Source organism: Physcomitrium patens, chromosome 9, assembly GCF_059467195.1.
Source record: "Physcomitrium patens ecotype Gransden chromosome 9, ASM5946719v1, whole genome shotgun sequence".
Lineage (NCBI taxonomy): Eukaryota > Viridiplantae > Streptophyta > Bryopsida > Funariales > Funariaceae > Physcomitrium > Physcomitrium patens.
In genome coordinates this window covers 14,072,588-14,096,105 of record NC_143418.1, presented here as the reverse complement: position 1 = coordinate 14,096,105, position 23,518 = coordinate 14,072,588, and the positions used below count along the sequence as shown (strand labels likewise).

Sequence of the window (23,518 nt, the reverse complement as noted above, 5' to 3'; positions counted from 1 at the left end):
GGCCTAAAATAGAAGAAGTAGCTCCATGGTTATGAAGAGCATTTTAAATGATCAAATGTTATTGAGTACTATTATGCAAACGATGAATATGTAATGTAAATGTATATATTGTTATAACTTGCACTATTTTTTTTGTGAAAATGAAAATTTTGATCATACTTATAATCAATGCAATCTTTGTGAGGGTGCTATTTGTATACAATATAGCCTTAATTGTATATAAATTCATGAATACTATGTTTTGTTTTTCCTATACTTTCAAAATATTCTTTTGGTGGTATATACATATATCCTTCACTTTCTATTGCAAAATACAAAAAAATTATAGAATATATAATTTTCTCTTCTTTGTTTACTATACACAATTTTTTTTAAAAAAAATCTATTAATATAGGATAAAAAATTAAATTTAGTACATATATATTTATAAGACAAGTAGGAAAAGAGAAATAGATTTATTTTATTATTAGCCATTGAAAACTATTGAGAACCATTGGAAAAAATATCCAAAATAATGATTTTATTTATCCAAATATAGATTATGGTCTTAATGATGAAAAAGATTAGTATTATCTATGTGCAAAATTGCGATGATGGATGGATTGCTTTAGTAAAAATTTGAGTTGCTTTATCATTTTCCTTTATATTTATATATCTATCTATCTATATAAATAAATAAATAAATAAATATATAAGAGATTATTTATCTATTTTTAAAATTAAAATATTTCTTTGTATATATATACAAAAAAAACATACACATATACATACACACATATACATATATATATATATATATACACATGTGTGTATATGTATAATTTTTAGTTTATACAAAAATTATACAAAAATATGTATAATTTTTATTTTAATAATTTTAAAAAGATCTTATTAATAAATTTTTGTACTTTAAAAAATTAGAAAATATTATTATTTTTTAAATAATTATTATCTTACTTAAATATTATTTGGTATTCTTTGAAATTACTTATATATAAAAAATTATTAAATTAATTAAATAAAAAATACTATGTAATTATATATAACCATTAATTTTTTATACAAAGAGACAATTATCTTTTAGTTTTGATTTTGAATATATATATATATATATATATATATATATATATATCTAGATATGTATATATAATATTAAAATAAAAATATATTTAATATTTCCTATTGCAACTACACTATGTCATTATTAGAGCTTAATTCCTAAGTAATTTTTACTTAATTAGATGAACAGATGGATGTTATTTTTTTTGTTTTTGTTATTGGTATATTATTATAAATTAGTAATCAATTTAATAACTTGCAACTTCTTATTTCTCCTTCAAACGAAGTATTCTTTGATATTTTAGTTTTTTGTAGATCCAACTCAGACAGTGTTCTATTATATATTCTTAATGTGTTAAAAGTCTTAAGATCAAATATTTAATTTTACATGCTTTCCAAGTTTGATAAATATTTTCTTTAAAATGGTGCTTAATATTTATAAAAAAAAATTTAAAAATTTAAATATCATGATTCAGATTAAAAAATAGAAGCATAATTACAACAAGACTGATACTATATAATGTAGATTTATCTTTTAAGACACATTGTTTTTTTTTATACATTAAGTATAAATTTTATACAAGTATCTATAAAGCATAGTTGTAATCTTGGGACTAGACTTTGAACCACCAATAATTATCATGTTATTTAAAATTTTGAATTTAATTTTATATATTTTTATAAATTTAGAATTAATGTGGACTTGAAGAGATGTTTATACTTAGTATAAAAAGTAAGTTTCTTACGGCCCTAAAAGAAAAATATGAGATGAAATAATTTTTTTTCTACTACAGCATAATAATATTTTTTCACATAAATTTGTGATATATCCACCTCAAGTGGTGGTTTTTACAAAAAAATTGAGAACCAATGTCAATTTTGTATTAAAAAAACCATTTAAAACAAGAACATAAATAAATAGATAAATATATTATTTGTTGGAATTATTAAAATAAAAATATAAGTAGACATATTTAGACCTATAATAAAAGAATTATTTAGTACATTTCATAACCTCTTCTCACTTGCGATTGTCTCCAAAAGCTAAAGCTTCCAAATATAGAATCTATTTTACCAAACACAAAACATTTACAATACCTTTGCACCATGGCCTTTCAAAGTGGGGTTCTAAGTATAAAGAACCCCTAAAATATACATAAAAAAAATACTTATAAAAGGAAGCACCCAATTCTTTAATTGACAACCCTCATGCTTAAAGTCGAGGCAAGTCTTTCCAAGTCAGAGCCATGACACGCAGGACCAAGAACGATACCCCCACCCGGTTTCCATTCATTCATTCATTCATGCATTTATTCATCCATCCACGAGCGGGGGGGGCAGGTCGGTATGGCGGCGTCCATGTTGCGCTGCGGTGGTGTTGTGGAACGGCAGCGCGGTCTCGTGGCATCGGGGCTCGAACATGGAGGAGCATCGACTGCGACGCTGCTGTTGCTATTGCTGCCGGTGCTGTCAAACGTGGCAGAGGTGGTGACGCATGCACGAGAGATCACTTGATACATACTATGTCAGACTCCAGTGGTAGCAGGACTTGCTTTTGTCCTTTTTTGCTTTTCTTTTCTTTTCTGATTCGATTTGCAGCGTCCACATTGATTCCTGTGCAGCCGGCCTGCAAATTCCTGTCCTTTCGAAGTTCCAGCTAGTAGCACCTCGGTGATGCCTTCTCATGCAGAGAGTGCAGTAAGTTTGAAGTGCATGGTCCCTTCCTACACTTCTTCACAAACCATTTAGAATATGCTTCGTGTGTAAATTCTACACACTGTGTTGTAGCTGGTGAAGTGAAATTATATAGTGTGCCGAGCAGAGTCGAGATTTTGTGGAGTTGGGGAGATCGTAGTTTGGCGTCTTGGTGGAAGCTTTGATGTTAAGCAACACGATATCCCTCAATTCGGTAGGTGGCTTGTTGACCCTTTCGCAGTGGTTAGCTTGTGCACTGTTCGGGTCGATTTGCTGCTGTCAGCTTGCAATTCCGTGACTATCTTCCCGACGGATTTCATTCGTTTCTAATTGGAGTTCACACGCGAACCCGGTAGCGACAGCAAGGGTGTTGTCCGTTGCAACTGACGCGTTGGCATCAGACTGTGCACGGAAAAGTTAGAGTTAGCCTTGAACGTCGATGTTTTGGCAGGCAGGCGTGCGTCCGTGTGTGTGTTTTCCTCCACTTTCCTTACCCTGTGCTTATTCTCTCGTTCGGAGAAAGCAGTGCATTCTGTGATGTGGTATTAACGCTCGCAATTAGAACTGTTGCAGACCTTCTGCATAGCGTGAACCAATATTCGAAAATGACAAGAATGGGGATGTCTGTCATGCACCTGGAAGCCAGCAATGAGCTGCATTTGGATTGTATTTGTAGCTGATTGGCACCAGTTGCAGTTCTAAACCCTAGATTTCACACACTGTGTTGGCTTATTCGATGGATGCAAGAAACCCTAATGTATTCTATGGTAATGTGCAGCTGGATCTTGTCCCCATGGTGCATATTGGTTGTACCAGTTTCTTGTCAAGTTTGGTGCCTTCAGTGAATGGTTTGGTGATTATGAAAGTGAACCCTTGTTCATTCTTTTCAGCTCTAGCTTCTGAACTGAAAAATTGTGTAGGGCTTTCCTTATGAAGCGTTCAAGGCGGATCCCAACTTGTTGGTTAAGCAGATGTGATATATAGTTGTTTGCTTCAATGTGTGTATGCTGATGGTCGATTTAGAGGTGTGAGCAAAAATATGCAACGTACTCATAAATAATGATATAAAGAAAAAAAAACGTTCCGAAATACTTTTAAAAATACAACACATTTCGTATCTAATATGAACTCATTGATGGCACATTTTTTTTAATTATTATTTATTCTAATTTTTTATGTCTTAACTTTAGATCAGAAAGTTATATATATATATATATATATATATATATATAATAAATTATAATACCTGGTTTCTCATTTTAATGATTTTATTTATTTTTAAATACATAACATCTAAAAAATGCTGCATTAATAAATCAATAAATAGACTTCTCAATTCAAATGTTTTCCTTGGGTTTTAGCTGATTCATTTATAATTGCATAGAAGCACATCAGTATGCAAGGTCATAAACTTAAATTTTTCTCAAAATAGAGTGACATACCCACAATGTTGTACAATACACCATATGTTGGCAATTGTGTATACAATAGTTTTGCAAGTAACCATTACAAGTATTCAACAAGAGCATGACAATTAAAAAGCTTGATGAACTCACGAAATAGAAGGGTTGAAAATTAAAGTGATTGATGAGTTTGTAATTTCAGCCAATCAAACAATTAATCAGTTTGCGGCCTCTCACATTGTCTCTTAATATTAAGACCCTCTGAGTGCTACCCAGCAGTGATTGATTGAAATGAGATTGTGGATCTTGGCACCCCTGATTCTCCATATACATGTGTGTTTGTCAATTAATGTACTTATTTATTCATACCTGATACTGTCTGTACATCAGAAAAGACGTGCTTCAGTGTACTCTCAAGGCCAAGTAAACTGTACCCATGTAGCCATCTCTTCACACAGACTGAACAGTCGCAAATGTGGAGATTTCTTCTGGTCCTTACAGCAACTTCTCAAATCTCACTGGGAATGCAAGCATTCTGTTACAATGCATCAAGTGGAGTGAGAAAGAGTCATTCTCATCACACCACCACAGATTGATAAGTGAACAATTGGGTGTAAGATCGTGTCCAACAGGACTTCGAATTCCGTCTAATATTTAGAGAGTATGTACTGCAGCGATTGAGTTAGAGTTTAGGGTCAGAGACCGAACTTACTGCTAGCTGAAGCATGACAGCCGAATGTGCAAAGCTCAAGTACGGTGGGCCTTCCGGTGGTAAACATCAACAGAGGCCTAGTGATATCTTTGCGGAACTGAGTGGTGAGAGTTACCAGATTGCATATGGCCTGGCACTGAGAGATAGGCTGAGCAATCTGGAGAGCCGTCTCGTAGCTCTTGAGAATCAAGCTCAGGAAGCCAAAATAAGGCATAGCAAGTTAGTGCTCCGAGAGCTTGTGAAAGAAGCACGGGCGAAGATACTCGAGGTGAATGGGATCCCTCAACCCTCTTCAAGACAGAGTTAGAAATACTGTCTCAACAACTTGACATCTCTGCAACTGCAGCAAGCCAACGTCAATTTAAAGATGTGGCCTGAGATTATGGAGATTCTGAGCCCATCGACCGTGAAGCTCAATGGCTGGGTTAACAGGTGCGCAACGTGGCAAGCGGCACAACTAATTGAAGGCATGGGCACGAAGGTCAAGGCAACATGGGTTGAGTTGTTTAAGTTGACACACCAGGGGAAAAGTTGTGAAGACTACGCGAAGCTGGAGAAGCCTCCCATGGAAGAGTAGCACAGTAGTGCGTTCATGAAAGGTGGTCTAATAAACTGATAAAATTGAGAATAGGCGGAGAGAGAAAAAGCTAAGAAATTGATGTCATCGTCCCGATACTTTTAGGGATCGACACAGAAAATACCTCAAACATAGATGCTTAGAGGAAAACAACCACAAGTGAATGAAAGCTTTTGAGGCAATGAGTTGTTAATTCCGACATTCTTCCTCCAACCCGTAAAAAAGTAAGGTTATGGTACAAAATTCTGATGGTTAGCAGCTGCTTGCCAGTGTCTGCACATGAATGATACATCTAATTGTAGCCTAGCGGTCACATCATTCAGCTGAGTTGTGACAGCCCTTTACTGGAGCTCACAACACACAGATGACGGTGCTGCTTCAACAACGCCAGTGCTGAAGCCATTCGTTCCCGTTTAAGCTCCACGTACACCGCAGCCAGCATAGCTGTGGAGTTGGTGGGAGCCATTGTAAGCGCAGCTTGTGCCAATCGATGTGCTTCCTGTAGGTTACCTTGCATTGCATAGACAGCGGCGAGGTTTATATAGAGTGATACTCGTGCACTGGTTCCTGTCAATCGTGCAACACTGGCCGCATCGCCCAAAGCACCAACAGTGTAAGTAGCACCGTCCTCGCCATCGCCACTTGCCTCACTGTTGTCACCATATTTCCATTTGAGGCTCTCTTCTTCGGTTCCTGAGCTCGTAGGTTCAGATGCTGACTCGTTTAAACATGTTGAGAGATGTTCCAGGGCTTCCTGAGGTCTCTCCAACTGGCAAAGAGCTTCGGCTGCGTACACGTGCCCTAGGAGCAGGTAGGGTCTCGCACAGGAGGGCTGCCGCAATAGCTGCTCTGCTGACCGAAGAGCTCGTAACGGATGACTCACTCCAAGTTGGCAGTATGCGAGCGCCGCGAGTGCCCACATCCGAAGTGCAGCTGCTTCTTGCATTTTTTGTTCCTCCATAGCTGCCACCGCAGCTAAGAGACATTTAGTATCCTTGGCTTCTCCGGTTGGGCTGGGCCCACCCCCCATCGGATCGCCTCCCTTGGTACTCTTGTTGTCGTCACTGTCCTTCACCTCAGCCACCGCAGCAGCTGCTTCAGCAGCAGCTTCGGCTGCCTTAACATCACAGCGATCAAAGAGACATATCGCTGTATGTAGACACTGGATTGCAAAAGAAAGGGACAGCTTGTGAGGCTTCCCAGAAAGGAACCACTTTTCGCCACCATCAGATATCTGTACATCTCCCTCTGGTTCATTTACCTTAAATCCATTTACTACTGTTGGGTTAAGGCTCCCTCCAGGCAGCACCACACGACGCCATTCTCCTTCGCCTACAATTGTTACCTCAACTTCTCTCTTCGCTGTAGTATTCTCCAAAAGACCCTTCTCTAGAGCAACAATACAACACTCGGCCAATCGTAGCCATAACAAGGGTCGATTGTAGTATAGAGAAGCAGCTTCCTGAAGAGACAGACACAATAGGCCATTGAAAGCACTAGTGTGAATAAATTAAAACGGCACTAGAAGTAACGCTTCTCTAATCTGGACGTATACAAGAAGGTAAGAACAAAGGAGAAAAATTAGAATTGAAAATAAAATATAATTTTCACACCTGAAAACAACGAAAGGCCCGGATTGGGTTCCCACATGAAAGCTGCTGCAACCCTGCGTTATAGACGATAGGTAGCGACCTGTCTTGCGAAAAAGACATCGCAGACAGGGAATTGTTGCGCTCTGATGATGCACAAGCTTGGAGTGCCTTCCGAAAGTACAGAGCTGCAGTCTGGTCTTTTCTAAGTCGATGATGAATACACCCAAGGTTGGAAAGAAATATTCCTCGCATACTTGGATCAGATCGTCCTATACACATGGTCAACTGCTTAATGGCTTTTCGGTAGTTTCCACGAGAATACTCCATCTGTGCTTTGAGGAGCAACGCAGTCATATTTTCCCGGGAGAGGTTCAAAGCAGATTTGATCTCTCTTTTACTGGCTTTCAGATTCCGTGCAGAGATAAACAAGCGAATTCTGTACAGATGTAAGAGCAGTTTCACATCTACCGGAGGCATAGGTTTCTCCCGTCCTGCAACCACGGGCGCAGTTGTAGCTTTATTGCCCAGATTTTGACTGGAATCTATCTCTAGAGATCCAAGAGTGACAGGATCCTCTTCTAGGCCTTCATCAGACGAAGTCCTGGCCAGAGTTTTCTCAGTATTGGTAATAAGTAATTCGGTCTCAGGAGGTGTGGAACTTGGCACGGAGGATGCTGAATTATAATTCTCCGCAGGAGGTAACAAGTACCCGAAAGCCTTTTCCATATAATGCAAAACTTCCTGCAGTCCCACAAATAGATAGCGTCAAACAGACTTGCATCGGATAAAACACTTTTAGTACAAGACTTTCAGTCCAATAAAACAATAAATTATAATATTGTAAACTCATACTCGTGATAAACTCATGCCGAAAGGTAGAAAAGGTATTAAACCCACCGCTGCTTTCCCGGGCTGACCAGAAGCAAGAGTGATGTCCAGCATGAGAAGGCACACTCCTAGTGCCGCTGTCTGCACATACACGCATCCGGAGGGTCAGATCATTAAGAGAACGCACATTTAGCCACAACGCTTGTCCTCGCGAGAGTCTAAAAATTCTAAAGCTTGAGAAGAAATCATCTGGTGCTTAGAAACGCGCGTTGGACTCTTTAAACGACCTTCCAGACACAGACTAAAAAGAGGGGGGCATAAATGTAAATGACCTACCTCATCGATTGGTTCAATGTTGCGGTAAAGAGGCTCCAAGACAGACATCGCCGCAGCATATCTTTGAAGGTGGTACATCGTAATAGCCTAACCTCAAATGCAAATCACCAAAATATGACATTATCCCCTGAAGATGCTATACAATGCGACGAATATCAATGATAACAAGGAGCAGGTACCAAAATGTCGATTGAGAAAGCAGTTCAAAGCCATCAATTCCAATACTAAACATGGAAGTATCTGAGAATAGATACTCCTAAAACCAAGCTCTCTAACCAGACCACAACAAGACATCTTAGTTAGGAGCAGATAATCAGAATTAAGCCTCATAACTGACTGGAAATTGAGGAGACACTGATTACGTACAGTGTTCAAGTTGGGAATCGATGTATCGTAGTCGTCCATGTACGCAACAACATCCGCGCTATTCGTACGCGTGGCGTTAAAGACCCCACCACTGCCATTGGTGCTACCAGAGGTTGAAGCCGAACCATTTCCTTCCTGCTGCTGTTCTGCAGCCCGAGCTAGTTCTTCATTACGGGCCTGTAAATAAAAACTACAAAAAATTCATCGAAAGCACCTCTAAAAGCCAGAAGATCACAACTTCACTCATGATAGGTATTACCAACAGCCATAGAGCACAAAAAAATTCAATGGGAAATGTAGGTTAAATCATTGAAGAAACTAATTCAGTACCGGATGCAGTCTACTCAACATCCACTAGGACATGGTCACGCACCTTCACTTGAGATAGCACTTCCAGAAGTTTTTGAGGGTTTGTGCAGCCATCCCGATAGTACTCTGCAACAGCAATGTTATGTCGTACCTGCACATTCATGACAGTACAATATCATCATTAAAATATTTTACAGCACAAGAGCAACAATATGACTAATCAACAATCTCCAAAATTCCCGACCTTCACATTCCATGCATAAGGACTCCGATTACGAAAGTCAAGAAATGTAAACAATAACACGTGATGGTTTTAAAGGGCACATGCACCAGAAATTGACAAAAGAAAAGAAAAGAGAAGTGAAAACGCCGACGATCCCATCACTCAAACTTTCTTACACACATAACCTACTCCATAACCTTTCTCCAGAACTAATACAGCCCCATGATTTTTTTCTCAAATAAGTTTTGCGGATTTTGAAGTCCCAGTAAAGTCTAAGTCACAAATATCATGATGCACATAGCCTCCCCTGCCTAGAAGAGAATAAAGACGGAATGCGCTTCTAAAAAAGGATCAAGAATAAAAGCCATTTCATATATGCTACAAAGTTGAGCACGGCTACCGATATAATCATCGATGCCGAATGTTAGGACAAAAACCTGATCAGTAAGCTGCTTACGAAAGGATAATTTAAGTACATCAAGCGTAATACCAATGTTGGACTAGCACAGGTAGCATCAATTTAAAGCCTTCCAACTTTAACAACCTAAGAGCTACAGCTGCAGAACCCGTTACTTTTTAATCATCAAAATTAGTCAGACTTCTAAGAAGCTCCACTGCTCGAGGTATATGGAAAATGACGAATAAAACCCTGAAATAAAATAGCGCTGAAGACCTGTTCGTAAACTTACTTCCAAGTTAGCAACTGTTAAACCAGCGCATTGAACGCTCTTCGCTGAATACCCTAAAACTCTTCAGCACAACTTAAACTTCTCCGAATGAACAGAATCGGCTCCAACATCAGCTCCAGACCGTAAAATCACAAAATCCTAAAGACCCAACACATCTTCCACCAGATACCAAATGCGACATCACTCAGAAACAGTATCCAGGCTTGGATCCACTACATTCACCCCAAAAGAGCAAGACGCGGTATGACTGACCTACCTTAGGATCCTCATCGTTGTGCAGTTGCAGCTGGTGCAGAATAAGCAAACACCCCTGGTAGGCACGGGCATGGAAGAGCTGCGCGGCTTCCTTGGCCAACCCTGTAGGCAGAGAATGAGGCCGGACATTATTCCCACCTACAGCGTCATTCTCTGCCGCGGCACCATTCGAGGTCGCCCCTGCGGATTGCGGCAGTGGTGGCTCCTTGGTGGTGGTGGTGGTGCTGCTGGTGTTGGCGACGCCATCGCCATCTCCCTCCATCCTCCCCTGCCCCGACCGACGTCGTTGTATTTGCAAAGCATGGATCGGTCTCTCGCGCTTCCCTCGTCCTGCACGCACTAATGGCGTCCTCGGCACTGCCCTGGCTCTCCGTCTCGTCTTGCTCAAGCCTTGCCCTCGCCTACGAACCACAGCATTCGTTTCTGTTTTTTCATCCATTCTTGTGCCGGTCCGCGCGGCTTCTTCAGTTGCGAAGGGCGACATATTCATTTACCCTTGTGAAGTTGGACTACGCAGATTCAGATGAGTTTACTGTTCTGAATCCCCTTCTTCACTCTGCCATGCGATAGTTCTCTACAGCACCATGGAATGGTCCCAGTGGTGGGAAGTTGGAAGGCAGGTCAATTCTCTCCTTCCTTCTCGAGGGCAGTGGGTAGTAGTAGTAGTGTGCATGGCGTTCAGGATTTGAATCGTTGGACCCACCCTCTCGTGAACTCACGTAGACATTTCTACTGCTCGTAGCCGTAGTTGCGGTTGAAACTTACGACGAATTCTGCCCGTCTTACTACGGGAAATGGGTTACGTCTATACTCTTCTGAGTCTGACCAAAAATACTGTTTCTAGGTTGTGAGACTTTAGGGTTGTGTCTCTCTTGTGACTGCTGCTTTGCTCATGGGCTGTTAATTTGTACATGTGAAAAATTGGTTGGGGTTTTTCTCTCTTTGAAGTCGTAATGGGTGTAGGTTTTGCTTTTCTGCGTTCACATTGTTTTCACCTTCTTTCCCCCTCCCTTTTTTCAAAAAAAAATATATATATATATATATATATATATATACTTTTTTTCTGTAAAAACCAAATGGTTTGGAGTATGACTTGAAGAATAGTTGTGTAAAACCACCTCCAACTACTAGATTATAGAAACTGGCAACCCTCATGCATAGCTAGTGGCTTCTGTCCACCACCTACTATGCAGATAAATGATTGTTAGTAAAGAAATCCACGTGTTGGATCACAGAAATAATCAGTATTTCTTTTTAATATTTCCCTGCCCCTACCATGATCATACGAATCTTAAAACTGCAACGGATCGAAGTCTTGCCATACATGAATCAGGGAAAAAATCATGAGTGTTTCAGAATGCACGTTAATGATACAACATGGAGACATGGCAGTGTGACAAATCCACATGCACCAAAAGTTTCTTTTGTCACAGCACATTTGATTGTGTCTTCACGAACAGTTTCTATGATTGCGCGACCCGAATCGGAGCCATCTGACCATGCTTCTAGAGCTTGAGCTCCAACTACTCAAGATTGTCAACGCTTTATCAACTATACTCTTCTTGCATGCCTGATCAACAAGCTGCCATAGCCATAGCCAAGCACTTCTTGACATCCCAAAAAAGCTTTCGATGTGTTACTATCATTGAACAATGGTGAAGTTGAGAGCTCAACCAAAGTGAGGGTGATGAAGGAGGGTCGTGCATTCACAAGTAAATGATTAAACTCGATGCATCAGAATAGTAAAGTCCCTAAATCAATCATCAGAACTCGAGCACAACCTTGTACAAAACTGACGAACAGCCAACCTGCTAAAATATGCTCAAGTATGCTACTGTCTTCGTTGGCGGGTCCAACTGCTCAAGGTTGTGGTGTCCGTTAAATTTGAGAAAACCACTGTTGAAGATATTACTTAGTTACCTTGTTCCAAGGTCGCTCAGAATTTTTATCAATTCCTATTTTCGGATTCATCTTCGTCAAAGAATGAATATTCATAAATAAATCCAGCAATAAGACAGAAGAGCTTACCACCATTGAATGGAAAATGATGCTTGAGAAAGTAAAGATAAAAACAGTAGCACCTGAATGATTATCTCTTGCGATTTCCTCTGCGAGGAATCCAGAATACTTGCCATAATTGTTTGGGTTTTTGAAGGAACAGCCAGCACCTATTAGAGCATCTAACAAAAGAGAATCAGGTGAGAAAGTTTGGTTTCCAAGTTTGTCGAGAGTACCAAAGTTTAGAGTCGAGCAAGAACATATACTAGGTCACTGTGACAAATAAATGCGGAAATTCGAAGCTTGTACACTGATGCTGAGTCAGAATTTCAGGCACCTTTATCTCAAGACCATCCTGACACTGGCCTTAGACGAAAAGCTCACTTCAACAAGTGTTGCACTCGCAGGCCAGAGAATGTCCTCCCGTAACATTGGGCAACGTTACAATAACAAGTATTCAGTTACTGCTGATACTGTGGAGATGATATGCAGCAAATAGTAGGTGAATACCTTCAAAGCTTCATACTCTACACTTTGAGCCTCAAACCTACTATTCAAACCTTATCCCTGTCCACTAGGGAAAAACAGGGTCACACAAAACAATGGTGATGACTCTAAAAGTCGAAGCAAACATGATGGTTCATAGCTCGGTGACATGATGAGCTGCTTGGTCCTTCACTGAACCTCCAGGATTCAAAATCTCTTCTAGCCACCACTTAATTACTGTGAGTATTAGTCTACGATAGTCAAATACAATTTAAGAAAACGAAGGGATCAAAAGCGGATTCCCCGTGCTTTATAAGGCTGCCATCACTATGGACAAGCTGCCGTATGTCTAGAAAGACAAATTAAAGAAGACCTCAGAGGTTCCCATGAATCTTATAATCGGTTGCTTGCGAAGTTGCATAGAGGCGAATTAATGGAGTGTTACCAACCTACAGTCAATGTTGCAAGGCCAAGGTTAGAGGATAACAAAACACCCTAATAAAGGAAAGCTTTAGAAGAAACAGGAGAAGAAGTCAGGAGTGCAGTATGAAGGAATAATCTAGGCAAGACATAATCTCGGTTTCGTTTTCTGTTTTTGTATATATATATATATATATATATATATATAATAAATTGAGAATGGAGAACATTGAAGCCATCTCCAATAAAAAGCTGCGTTAAGACAGCCGATTGCAACATTCCACATCAGTGTAAGGATCTTGATTGAACAGGAGAAAAACTAACTGCATTAACAAAACCATAGCAAATGCCCAAACCTCAAACCCCATCTCCAAAAACTCTCAATCATGCGTAAGATACGCAACAAAATTGGGTGCTAATCCAGAAATACCATAACACGTGCACGTCCCCCTTCTAAAATTAGAATAGCTGCGGGGTTAAAATGGCGAGCTGTCCAGTCAGTGAAGTGAGCCAAGCAAGGTGGTTCATTCGGTGTCTAGCAGAAAGCAGGTTCGCGTCACTCATTATCTCCAACAGCAGAATTGCTCAAATTTAGTCTGTAATGCTGATTTCTTCTGAAGGGCGGTAGCATTAAGCTATAGGCTTTCTGGACCCACTTCATTGTTGACGAGTTTCTCGCCTGATGCCGATTCTGTACGAATCACAATTACTGCGTCGTCGTTGCGTTAAGTCACGTGTGGATATTTATCATTCTGCACGGGTCCCACTGCTACAGATGTTACACACTCTTTCCAAAAAAATCCATGAAAATAGAGCTAGTAAGGGGTTTCGATGAAGTACATACCCCAGATCGGAGGCTCATGCATCAGAATGGACAAATTCTTGTCGTGTACATAAATCTGATGAAAGTGGAACTTGTGTTGTTAAACTGCAGCTAATATTGTATTGTGGGGGAGCGTGAAGTGGTGGCACAAAGTACTATACCCTAATCAGCTACATTTGTTTACGAAGTGAAGAGTTTTATTTGTACCTTCCTTGCTTGAGATTTTTCATGTATTTATATTCAAATTCAAAAAATTGATGCACATGTTCACATTCTGTACCATAAATCTTACGAGGCGCACTGTCGAGATGCAAGCCCGTAGTTGCTCATGGGGTGGGTTGAATTTGCTGCTTCAAGAGTTTGGAAATCCGTATTGCAATGCAGAAGTTCTCAACCACTCTACCGCACAAAGAAAATTGCAAGACGACAAAAAGTCCTAGATAGGATAACTAATTAAGATGAACGCTTGCAAATGGAGAACGCAGGATTACCGCAGAATACAATTTCATTCTTCAATAGCCTGTTTAAGTTACCACAATCTCTAAGAGCCTAGATAACCTCTCATTTCCACCTGCTGATCGAAGATGCCAATGAAGCTCACAAGCCCACGAGTTCAGAGCCACAAGTAAATACAGAGCAGTGTCGGTCAGGCTGGAATTGGCAGCAAAACGAAAACTCAGACTAGGCAGCAATTGCGCACACACAAATATCGAGTATGTTGAACTAAAGCTTATGGCAAAGTGCATAGAAGAAATATAAATTGTATCTCAGAATACTGAGCAACGGACTGACGCAACAGTTTGAATGTCTTCTTCGGCACCCCACACACGATAGGGTGCAATGAATTCCAACAATTCTAAGCAGGTGGGAAAACAACAATTCTAAGCTCACTAACACAACCAACACCTGCGTCAATGCTACTCATCTCGTGACAGTATCCAACGATTAACGTTTGTCCTTAACGAACCTACACAAGGAATACTACAATGTTGACATCTGCACAGAGCGGCATAACTGCAACATTTATAGGTCCAAACAATGAAGCACACTACTGTGGGGATATGTAAGTGTTGTATGGCACGCGGTTTGGGCCAACCTGAGAAGGCAGCTGCTCTGAGTCTAAAAGTTGATATGGGTCTATGTAAGGGGGTGGATTAATTCTCGTGCCACTGTGTAGAAAGGCTGGACCAAAATATAAATACGAAGCCAGAAATAAGACAAGGGTACCTACAATGAGCGGCCAGAAAGTTACCCAAAAGGTCCCGCCTAACTTGACAAGCTCCTGGCCTCTAGGTATCAATCCATCAAGGCCCTCGCTGTTAAGAGCCATGGAACGCTTCCTTTGATCAGATGTGTCTCTCTCGTCTGTGGACTTGGGCATACTGAAGGCCTTGGAGCCTTCAGTTTCTTCTTCCTTGGTTTTGGTATCTGTTTCCTTCATACCCACATCTTGGCCTAACTTCTTCCGCTTAGCAAGTTCTCTCATGAAGAGTGTTTCAGGTCGTTCCTCACTGCTTGGGTCTTTATCTTGGCCTCCTTCCCAGCGCACAACCATGCGGAGGTGATGCCTTGAAGTGCTATTTCTCGACCTGAAATGCGGCCTTAAACTAACGTTGCTACTAATAAATAGACTAGATTTCAAACTCCTCGCCAACCCTGATGCCGTCACGTTCGGATTTCTACAACTAGATGTGTAGCAACATCGAGGGGCACTCGCCGAGAGAACACTTGCTGCTTCCATGATTCCACTGCTATTGTGTCTTCCTATAATAATTGAGCTACACTGTGATTGTAATTCTAGCTAAAACAGATCTTTACGTCAATCAATACAAACCCGCGCGCGCGCACACACACACACGCACACACACACACACAACTTAGTTGGAATTTTTAGTGGAGCAGTTGAGCAATTAATCGTATTTAATGTTTTCATAGTTGTCCACAAAACAGCAGCCCTTCCAACACATCTCCACCACAACTATTTGTATTCAATAGGTCAAGATAAATGCAGCTACTGACGAAATTGACAAAGTAGCAAGTCGTGACAAAAGAATAAGCTACGTTTTCAGTAGAAATGACGATGATTTCACAGCCTAGCGAAGTTCATGCCTTTAAAAAATTGAAGATACAGAGCAGAGCGGACTTACGGTCATTCTAACATTACAAATTGCCCTAGATGAGGATCAGCCAGCACATGGAGCACGAGCAAAACATCAAGCAAAAGAAAGCACACCCCAGACCTGTATTGCACAAACACAAATATCCCTACAACAGTTTTCTTTCGCCAAATTTCTTTATAACTTGACAGAAAACTCAGTATCCAGCAACCGAATTGAATAAAGCTCCAATTTCAGAAGAGACTTCGACACATTTCCACCAATACGCCAACTTCTCTACATTTAAGACACGAAATCACTGCAGCACGCTTCCCACCCCCTCCTCCACACAACCGAGAATGAATCCTCGAAGAATGAGACATAACCCACAAAAATTCATGTAGAATGGAATCAGAAAAAAAAAAGTAACAACTAAACACGAGATTGTGAGGGAAAGGGATTGCATGGCATGTTCACCTAATCTTACAAGCCGCAAATTGAACGCGCAGGGTGATGGAAAATTTCTCTTCCACGCCACAGTCGCTTGTCTATAAACCTGTCAAGGGGAACATTCCGGTCCGAAGCGCTGAAGCGTGCCACATGAGACGCTGACAGCGTGTCTATTTCCCCGGAATGTGCAAGGCTGTGAACTGTTGCCCCTAGGGCTCCGTCTGCAACTTCACCGGACATAGCGGATGATTCTCATCATATCGTGGTCGTGCATTCAGCTGCACATGGTGAGTTGAGCACATCCACATCCACGGAAACTTTTTAAAAACTAAAACAGTTCAAGCTATTTATTTATTTATTTATTTATTTCATTCTGGTGCAACAGTTCGTCAACGTTTCGCAGTGTCTCAGGAACACGAAACGCAGCATAGGTAACAGGGTGTAGCCATGGGCAGTTCAGGCCACATGTTTTTGTAACGCAAAGAAGCTTCGGAGGATAATCACAAGATATGGTACTTACGGGATAAATACATTAACATGATCAGCAGCATCAATAATCTTTGTTAACGGCATTGGGACCTTTCTATGAGAGGCATCGAGCTTGAATATTGTTGCAGATTATTATTGCTTTGAAGAATCTCATATACAATTCCCAAGAAGACACTAATTTGTCGATTCAGCCCCAGAATCCTGTCAAAATCGATACATGTACAAATAGTGAAGGGGCAGAATGCAAATGTGTATCTGTGCAAGTAGATCTGGACAACTACATGTTTCAAACCAGTGAATACGATGGAAGATTAAAGATTGCTTAGAACTATGAACAATTGAATGTTTCGAAGAACATGTAGGAATTATGAGGATAGATGTTCAGAGTTACTGTTTAAAATGGATTCTGATTTCAACTCTTGCATTGAATATGAATAGTGCCACTGCTGTCTCACATTACTGCATTCGTGGCATTCAGAATCAACATATACATTCAAGAGAAAAGTAATTCACACACTCGCAAATGTCAGGTAAGCATTATGGCCATCTGAAGACGCTAGGGGTGCACCATCTGCTTTGCATTACCATGGTTGGTCTGAAGCAATTGTGGAGGAATCAGTGAAAACCCTAGTGTAATCGTTGTTGCCGGAAGCACTAGGCTAAAAATTATCTGCCCAAGCTCCACCAGAACAAGCGGGATACACCTGTTTGGTGAAGACTAGGCAGCAGTAAACTAAAAGTTGACCCAGACTTCCCTTACACTCCACATAGTTCTTCAACTGCTCAAAGAGTAACGAAAGTGAACTTAACAGATGTTAATGTTTTCATACCAGGACAATGTAAATACAAGGTTTTTCATGGAAATGGCGACGGCAGTGGGCACTGACTATGCACATGTCCAGCAGTCACTCTGTGACCAACATGAATCATACCAATATCATCAATGATCGCATTTTAACACGGAAAATGTTCATAATCGTTCAAATGGAGAGTTTATTTTATCATGCAAATGACGCACATGCGCAACAATGTCACAATTTCAAAGGCGGTTAATGTCTCTCCGAAAGCATCAGATAGCATGAATAGAGGGGGGACGCTCGTTTGTGTGCAGGCACAGCACACAAACGATCAAGCTGGAAGCCCATCATTTCCGGTGATCTCGTTTAGGTTCAGTGGAGCGACTCGTCGAGAAATATGCAACGAGAATCGCTCCAGGAAGCGCCACAAACTCAGCTGCGGACGCCAACCTTGCAAGTAAAGGCTGGACCATGTTGACTACCTTCAAACCCTGGGGTTTTCGAATCTCCACCAAATGTACTCAACGAAGAACTCCTGTAACCCTGCAAACAATCACAACATAAAGCACCGTTGAGCCTTTTCAGTCAAACAAACTAAGCCACACACCAAAACACTGAACACAGCAGGGGCTACGGCATCACCTCACAGCAACAATTCTGCAAATTTTGCCATTAGTAGACAAATTTCACATGTGCAAACAACCCTGGAAAGCAATCTGAATTTTCAACGCACGGTCATTGCACAACCATAGACGCCTAAAAAATCCCAAAAGAAAAATTTCATTCAAAGAAAAAACTAAAAACACACAATTAAGAAATCTCCGAGGCAACGCATCAGAATTATCTCTCCAGGAGCTGATCGAACATTGCACAATTACAATCAACAAGCGCCTGCCCTAATTCCTCTAAGGACAGTTCCCACACCAAAAAGACATTCCGGCCTTCCCATTCCACGCACCTGATCCGGCGACTAGCAACTTCCACAAAACACACACTCAAACGTGTTGAGGCCACCTCAAGACTGGAAGAGGTAAGTACTGGCACCGATTGCTCACTGCCGCGATGGAGCCTCCTGTGTTCAAGTTGGGTTTCGGTGGAAACAAGTGTATGGACTCAAAAAGATGATAGTCATCCCATCAACGAATATCGTCACGCGATAGAGCCAATCTCGGTGAAAAATGGGTGTGATGTGTTACGATGAATGCTAGCATTAACATCTTGCGATTGACCCGCTTCCGGAAAGCTGTCTTTCTCTCGTCTGCTTCCCCTACCCTCTCAAACTTTCTCTACTTTGCGAAGAAGAGATTTACTTCGCATGTGGTTGTTGAATGTAGGGAATTGCACATCTCTTACATGATACGAATTATGTTGAAATTCAGTATCGAGGTCTTGAGATAAATACCTAAATGCTTGCGGTATTTTTCTCTGACTGCGATGAAGCCGTTGGGATAAGTGCACCAATGGTCCTTGGAGATGCTTTTGGTGTCTAGATGTGTGTAAATTCCCCCCTTCAGTTTTATTTATTTTTGGATTAGAGAGGGAAGTTCAGGTTGCGATGAAAAGAATTGCAATCTTAGTTCAGAGACAGTGGGCATGGCGGCTTTCGAGCACTTTGCTGCAGCGTCGGGCCTTTTCTGACATTTCTGGTTCGGGCATTGCTCGGGGAAAGGATGAAGAGGTGACTAGGAAGGCTTTGGAAGCTGCTGCTCGCGAAGATCGGTTGGATTTTCAAACTGCTGCTCGCCTCCTCATGTCATCGCCTGCGGATGAGCGCAAATTCGGGTAATATTTCTACATACCTACTACTCCGTCAATTTCAGAATTGATCAACTTCATATTCGACCTATACTCTCTTACACAATTTCGCACAATCATTTGTAAATCTATTAATCGCTGGAGTTGCAATTTTTCCAAACTCAGGGTTTAGGGTTTATGAGTCGATTCTGTAGTCACGCATGACCTCCACATTTGGTTTTACAAATAATTTAATGTTTAAGAACTGTCCGAGTGAACATTTTTAAGCTCCTCCTTTCCCTGTATTGTCCTCTTTTCCACAATGATCCAGTGTGCTTTCTTTGCTTTTGGGTCATGCAGTTTTGGTTACGCATTCCTATTTCAATTGGAACTACACGTGATTTATTTATTTATTTATTTATTTCCCCCCCCCCCCATTTTGAGTGGAATGGGAGACTTAGTTTTTATTCTACTTTCTTAATTTTAGCGTGATGTATGCGGCTTCTCAAGAACATCTGGAGCTGCCTAAGTATATCCTGTATGTAATATTATTCCATAGGGTCTTTTGCACGCCCTTTCTGGAGTTTCAGTGATTTGTTTTTGCTAGACGTTCAGCTTCTAATTTTATTGTTCAATCGTGAATGTGTTGCTCCTTCGTGTTACGCGTTTCCTTGTGAACTTTCATCTTAGACTGCATTGGCGCTTGCTTGCACAGACAAAGATTGAGCAGTTGTAGCATGAAAGTGGAAATTGGGGAGACAGAATTAAGAGGTTTCATGTTTGTGGGTCTGGTCAGGTGGGATTTTCATCTCGTGCAATTCTTTTTTGCTTGTTTGCCGCCTTTAGGTAATTTTCATCTTTCACTTCCCCTTAGTGTACGCATATCACGTTATAGGCGTCATGGATTCACATGTAGGTTGAACTTTTTCCCCCGTTGTCTGTTTTACACCGTACAAAGTGGTCTCTAATTGATGACGTTCAAAGATTTTGGTTAAGAATTTTTTATGATCATTAACTGTACTTTTTGTGGTATACATGATTTGTGTATATCACTCTTTTAATTACTGCATGCAAGGTGTTGTTCGTCTGAATGGTTAGATCTGTAAAATTTTGCCTGAAGAATCCCACAAACCGAATGCTTATTAACATTGTCATTCTAATGTGTGCAGCTGTCTATGCTTTCGCACAATACTCTCGCTACGATCAGCGTCAAATGCTGAAGGTGATTGCTCATTTTTCTTGCCAGATTACTGAAGGCTGTTCAGTTCCGGACAGTTTCCAGTTAACGAGGATGGTCTTTTCTTTTTTTCTTTTTTTGTTGATTTATTAATTAATTATCCTTTTGTGTGTTGGTTACAGTTCTTGTGACGAGGCTTAGAATAATTGCTCTGGATGCAGGAACGAGATACTAAAATTGAGAAGCTAGTTGAAGCGGAGTTAGAGATTGAGGTAGGTGTAGAGCTTGAAGAAGTCTCGGCTATGCTTAATTCAAGAAATCCAGATCTGGAAGCGTTAAAGCTGCGTCTTGAGGCTCTGGAGGAAAAATTGTTGCAATTGGAGCCAGCGCTCAAACAAAATGGGAATCTTCCGCCGAAGACAACAGACGCTGCTGCCGTTCCCCAGGAAAATAGTACCCATGTTTCGCAACAGGTTGTTATTCATAAACCTTTCTTGCTTTCTTCAAACAAGTAGAATAGCGAGTCAATTTTTTAAAAGATAAAAGGTTGAAGTCTTGAGTCAGTCCTACATTTAACGCTTGCTATATTGTAATGTAAACTTCTCCGGATCTTGGAACTTGCATAGAATCTTTCAAATGAATCCTTTTGTCTTGTGTGTACTTTGATTGAGAGTCGGTTGGCTGTTCAGTTTCTGATCGGATCAGTCTTTATGCCTTGGAACGTCACTTTCCATCAAACAGGAAATACGCATTTGTGACTCATATTCCTGTGCCTTTATAGCTGTAGCGATTCTGGTTACATTTATGATGTTATGGTGACAAATTTGTGCAGGGAACGAATCAACAAAAACCAAAACTAGAAGTTTCCGAACTTGATACTCGTGGGTGCACCAGCACTGAGTCGAAGGGAGAAAGCAGAGCTAGAGGATACTGGACATGGTTCATAGGAAAGAGAGGAGCAGTCTCTAGTGATGTCCCTGCCAAAGAGCAATAATGGAAATTGTCCAAATCGGCAGCCACACCCAGTGTTTGGAAAAATTTAAATGAACTTATCAGTTGTACTTAAATATTAGATTTCTGGGTCATGTCCACAGCAACAATAATTTACCATGGCGTTGAGACCAATGCTCCTCTAACTTTGGTCGACTTTACGGGAATGTCTCTAGTTTTAAACAGTCCAGAGCTTTGAAGTTGACGAACATCAACGTATCAAATGAATAAGTCGAATGAAACCTTCATGTGATATTGGTGCTTATTTTTTCACATTACAGTAGTGTAGATAGCGTATTGCTTCGAATACAACAGCACATTAGCATTGAGAGGCTGAGTCTGAGTGCTAACCTTGCCTGTGTCTCGGTATGTTCCTGATTAAGATTACCGTGTAATCGTGGATCTCAATTAATAGAGTCGATGCTCCAATGGCTTATATTTAAGTACCACACTTAGAAATTTGCAGATTGAGGTCGAAGTATTGTTTATTGTCAGCATTGTTCTGAGTCGAGGCTGGAGAGGTCATGATAAATCATTCCTGTTACCTGGAGGTGTTCAAGTCTCTTTTAATTCCCATTTCTGATGTAATTGAAAACCTCACAGATTTCATTTATCAAAAGTCTTCCTCAAAATCCTAGTGGACCTGCGTATGAATGTGGGCTAGGAGATGAAGCCTACAGGATGTGATCTAAAAGGGATTTTTCGTTCAGCTCTACATCTGGGTCTTCCTAATGCAACAATTTGGCAACATTGCTTCATGACGTGAGGGCCTACACACATGCGTAACGAAGGCATTGCATACCTTCTAAATGCTAATTCCTAAATCTTCTACATTGGTCTTAGACCATATTAATCATTAATTAACTCCATGATCATTCCTCTCTATCTATGTTCATTTGGCAACTAAATGCTATATAATTGATGCTTTGATCACGATTCCTGCCAAAAAACCCCTTGCAAAGAAATCGACAAATGACCTGAAACAACATTGCTTCCACAGCGTCCTTAATCAATCACTTCGCCAATCTTATAAATCTATTCAGCCACAATTGGCTGCTTTTCTCCCGGCACCTAACTAAACCGTCCTTTCTAGTGAAGTACATCGAAACCGCATAATTAGCTCGGCTCAACAGCACAGTTCGGGCCAGGTTGTTGTTCACAGTGACTGCACGTATGGGATTCAAGTGGGTTGGCTTCCCCCACTAGAACACAGAATCACATATATCTCATCCTTATCCTAGTTGGTATCAGTGGCAGCCACTGCCTGGTCTTCTGAAAGCGGTGGGTACCGCGGCACTTTTGATGCGGTATTACATGCAACCCATTTGCATTCCTTCTGGAAGGACATGATTCGGCTCTCAACTCTCCGGCTTGTGCTAGCAGGAAAGGGTTGTGGTAGGTTGCAGGCACCCCAAGGATCGATCATACAGAGAGAGCAGGATCTATTGTAATCACGTGGCACGCGGCATTTGATTGTCTACATGCAGTTCATTGCTTCGTCCCACGCTGAAGACGGCGACCTTCCGAGTACTAGAAGTCGGCCGAAGGTGTCTCAGTTTCAACACGGCATTGCAATCATGTAGGCAGCGGCTGATGCTTTGCAATTCCTCGGTACTTCTGGCAGAGAAGTCATCGTTGCTACGAATTCGAGAAGCACAAGGGATTCTTACCCATCGATTCAAGACAACACAACACACATCCACAGTCTTTGTCCATTTTGTGGTCTCAAACAACGAGGTTTACTAGCAAATTGCTTGTTTCTGCAACCACCTGTTTGATCTTAAGCAAATTGGCGCATGGTTTTAAGACGTTTATTCAGGAAAAGACACACAAAAAAACAGAAAAAAGACAAAACTCACGGCTACAGATTTTGTTTAATTTTGATATTTGGAACCGATTATTAGAAGATAAATAGATCTTACTTGAGGGGAAAATAAAATCAGAGAACTCGTGTTTCCTTGAAGTGTGCGGAATAACAATTGTGAACACATTTAAGAAGATAAGAAAAGGAGTT

At 40.7% G+C, this 23,518-nt stretch overlaps 3 protein-coding genes and 3 long non-coding RNA genes across 8 annotated transcripts; 2 read left to right on the top strand and 4 right to left on the bottom strand.

Moving 5' to 3' along the window:
- Positions 1-2,876: 2,876 nt before the first annotated feature.
- Positions 2,877-3,723, top strand: LOC149988393 (uncharacterized). The gene is made up of 2 exons (XR_016504855.1): positions 2,877-2,968; positions 3,533-3,723. It is a non-coding gene; the product is annotated as an uncharacterized LOC149988393 (long non-coding RNA).
- Positions 3,724-5,617: 1,894 nt separating this feature from the next.
- Positions 5,618-10,543, bottom strand: LOC112286899 (uncharacterized). Its single transcript, XM_024529283.2, has 7 exons — positions 10,046-10,543; positions 8,942-9,028; positions 8,569-8,745; positions 8,203-8,289; positions 7,936-8,007; positions 7,060-7,779; positions 5,618-6,908 (listed from the first exon to the last, which is right to left on the bottom strand). The coding sequence occupies exons 1-7, from the start codon at positions 10,532-10,534 to the stop codon at positions 5,766-5,768; spliced, it is 2,775 nt and encodes a 924-aa protein (XP_024385051.1). The 5' UTR covers positions 10,535-10,543; the 3' UTR covers positions 5,618-5,765.
- Positions 10,544-11,369: 826 nt separating this feature from the next.
- LOC112286789 (uncharacterized) lies at positions 11,370-13,704 on the bottom strand. The gene is made up of 2 exons (XR_002971117.3): positions 13,379-13,704; positions 11,370-12,977 (listed from the first exon to the last, which is right to left on the bottom strand). It is a non-coding gene; the product is annotated as an uncharacterized LOC112286789 (long non-coding RNA).
- Positions 13,705-14,489: 785 nt separating this feature from the next.
- On the bottom strand, positions 14,490-17,407 carry LOC112286787 (uncharacterized). 2 transcript variants are annotated; one of them, XM_024529056.2, is made up of 4 exons: positions 17,324-17,407; positions 16,838-17,007; positions 16,345-16,595; positions 14,490-15,583 (listed from the first exon to the last, which is right to left on the bottom strand). In XM_024529056.2, exon 4 carries the CDS (start codon positions 15,510-15,512, stop codon positions 14,820-14,822), a length of 693 nt encoding a protein of 230 aa, XP_024384824.1. In that variant the 5' UTR covers positions 15,513-15,583; positions 16,345-16,595; positions 16,838-17,007; positions 17,324-17,407; the 3' UTR covers positions 14,490-14,819. The 2 variants fall into 2 exon arrangements, with proteins under 2 accessions (XP_024384824.1, XP_024384825.1); XM_024529057.3 differs by lacking the exons at positions 16,838-17,007; positions 17,324-17,407 and having other exon boundaries at positions 15,919-16,355.
- A 374-nt stretch (positions 17,408-17,781) lies between these two features.
- LOC141045765 (uncharacterized) lies at positions 17,782-18,672 on the bottom strand. The gene is made up of 2 exons (XR_012218184.2): positions 18,562-18,672; positions 17,782-18,146 (listed from the first exon to the last, which is right to left on the bottom strand). It is a non-coding gene; the product is annotated as an uncharacterized LOC141045765 (long non-coding RNA).
- A 146-nt stretch (positions 18,673-18,818) lies between these two features.
- On the top strand, positions 18,819-21,955 carry LOC112286786 (uncharacterized). 2 transcript variants are annotated; one of them, XM_024529055.3, is made up of 5 exons: positions 18,819-19,385; positions 20,134-20,183; positions 20,507-20,559; positions 20,736-20,987; positions 21,347-21,955. In XM_024529055.3, the coding sequence occupies exons 1-5, from the start codon at positions 19,159-19,161 to the stop codon at positions 21,506-21,508; spliced, it is 744 nt and encodes a 247-aa protein (XP_024384823.1). In that variant the 5' UTR covers positions 18,819-19,158; the 3' UTR covers positions 21,509-21,955. The 2 variants fall into 2 exon arrangements, with proteins under 2 accessions (XP_024384823.1, XP_024384822.1); XM_024529054.3 differs by having other exon boundaries at positions 19,010-19,385; positions 20,053-20,183.
- The last annotated feature ends 1,563 nt before the right edge of the window (positions 21,956-23,518 follow it).

Bases quoted from the DNA above. Each gene is read 5' to 3' on its own strand.
- LOC112286899 (XM_024529283.2), bottom strand. From the start codon at position 10,534: ATGAATATGTCGCCCTTCGCAACTGAAGAAGCCGCGCGGACCGGCACA. The intron at 9,029-10,045 runs GTAGGTCAGTCA...ATGAATGTGCAG, and splicing joins ACAACGATGAGGATCCTAAG to GTACGACATAACATTGCTGT. The intron at 8,746-8,941 runs GTGCGTGACCAT...TTTTATTTACAG, and splicing joins AAGTGCTATCTCAAGTGAAG to GCCCGTAATGAAGAACTAGC.
- LOC112286787 (XM_024529056.2), bottom strand. From the start codon at position 15,512: ATGGAAGCAGCAAGTGTTCTCTCGGCGAGTGCCCCTCGATGTTGCTAC.
- LOC112286786 (XM_024529054.3), top strand. From the start codon at position 19,159: ATGAAAAGAATTGCAATCTTAGTTCAGAGACAGTGGGCATGGCGGCTT. The intron at 20,184-20,506 runs GTAATTTTCATC...TAATGTGTGCAG, and splicing joins TGCTTGTTTGCCGCCTTTAG to CTGTCTATGCTTTCGCACAA. The intron at 20,560-20,735 runs GTGATTGCTCAT...CTCTGGATGCAG, and splicing joins ATCAGCGTCAAATGCTGAAG to GAACGAGATACTAAAATTGA.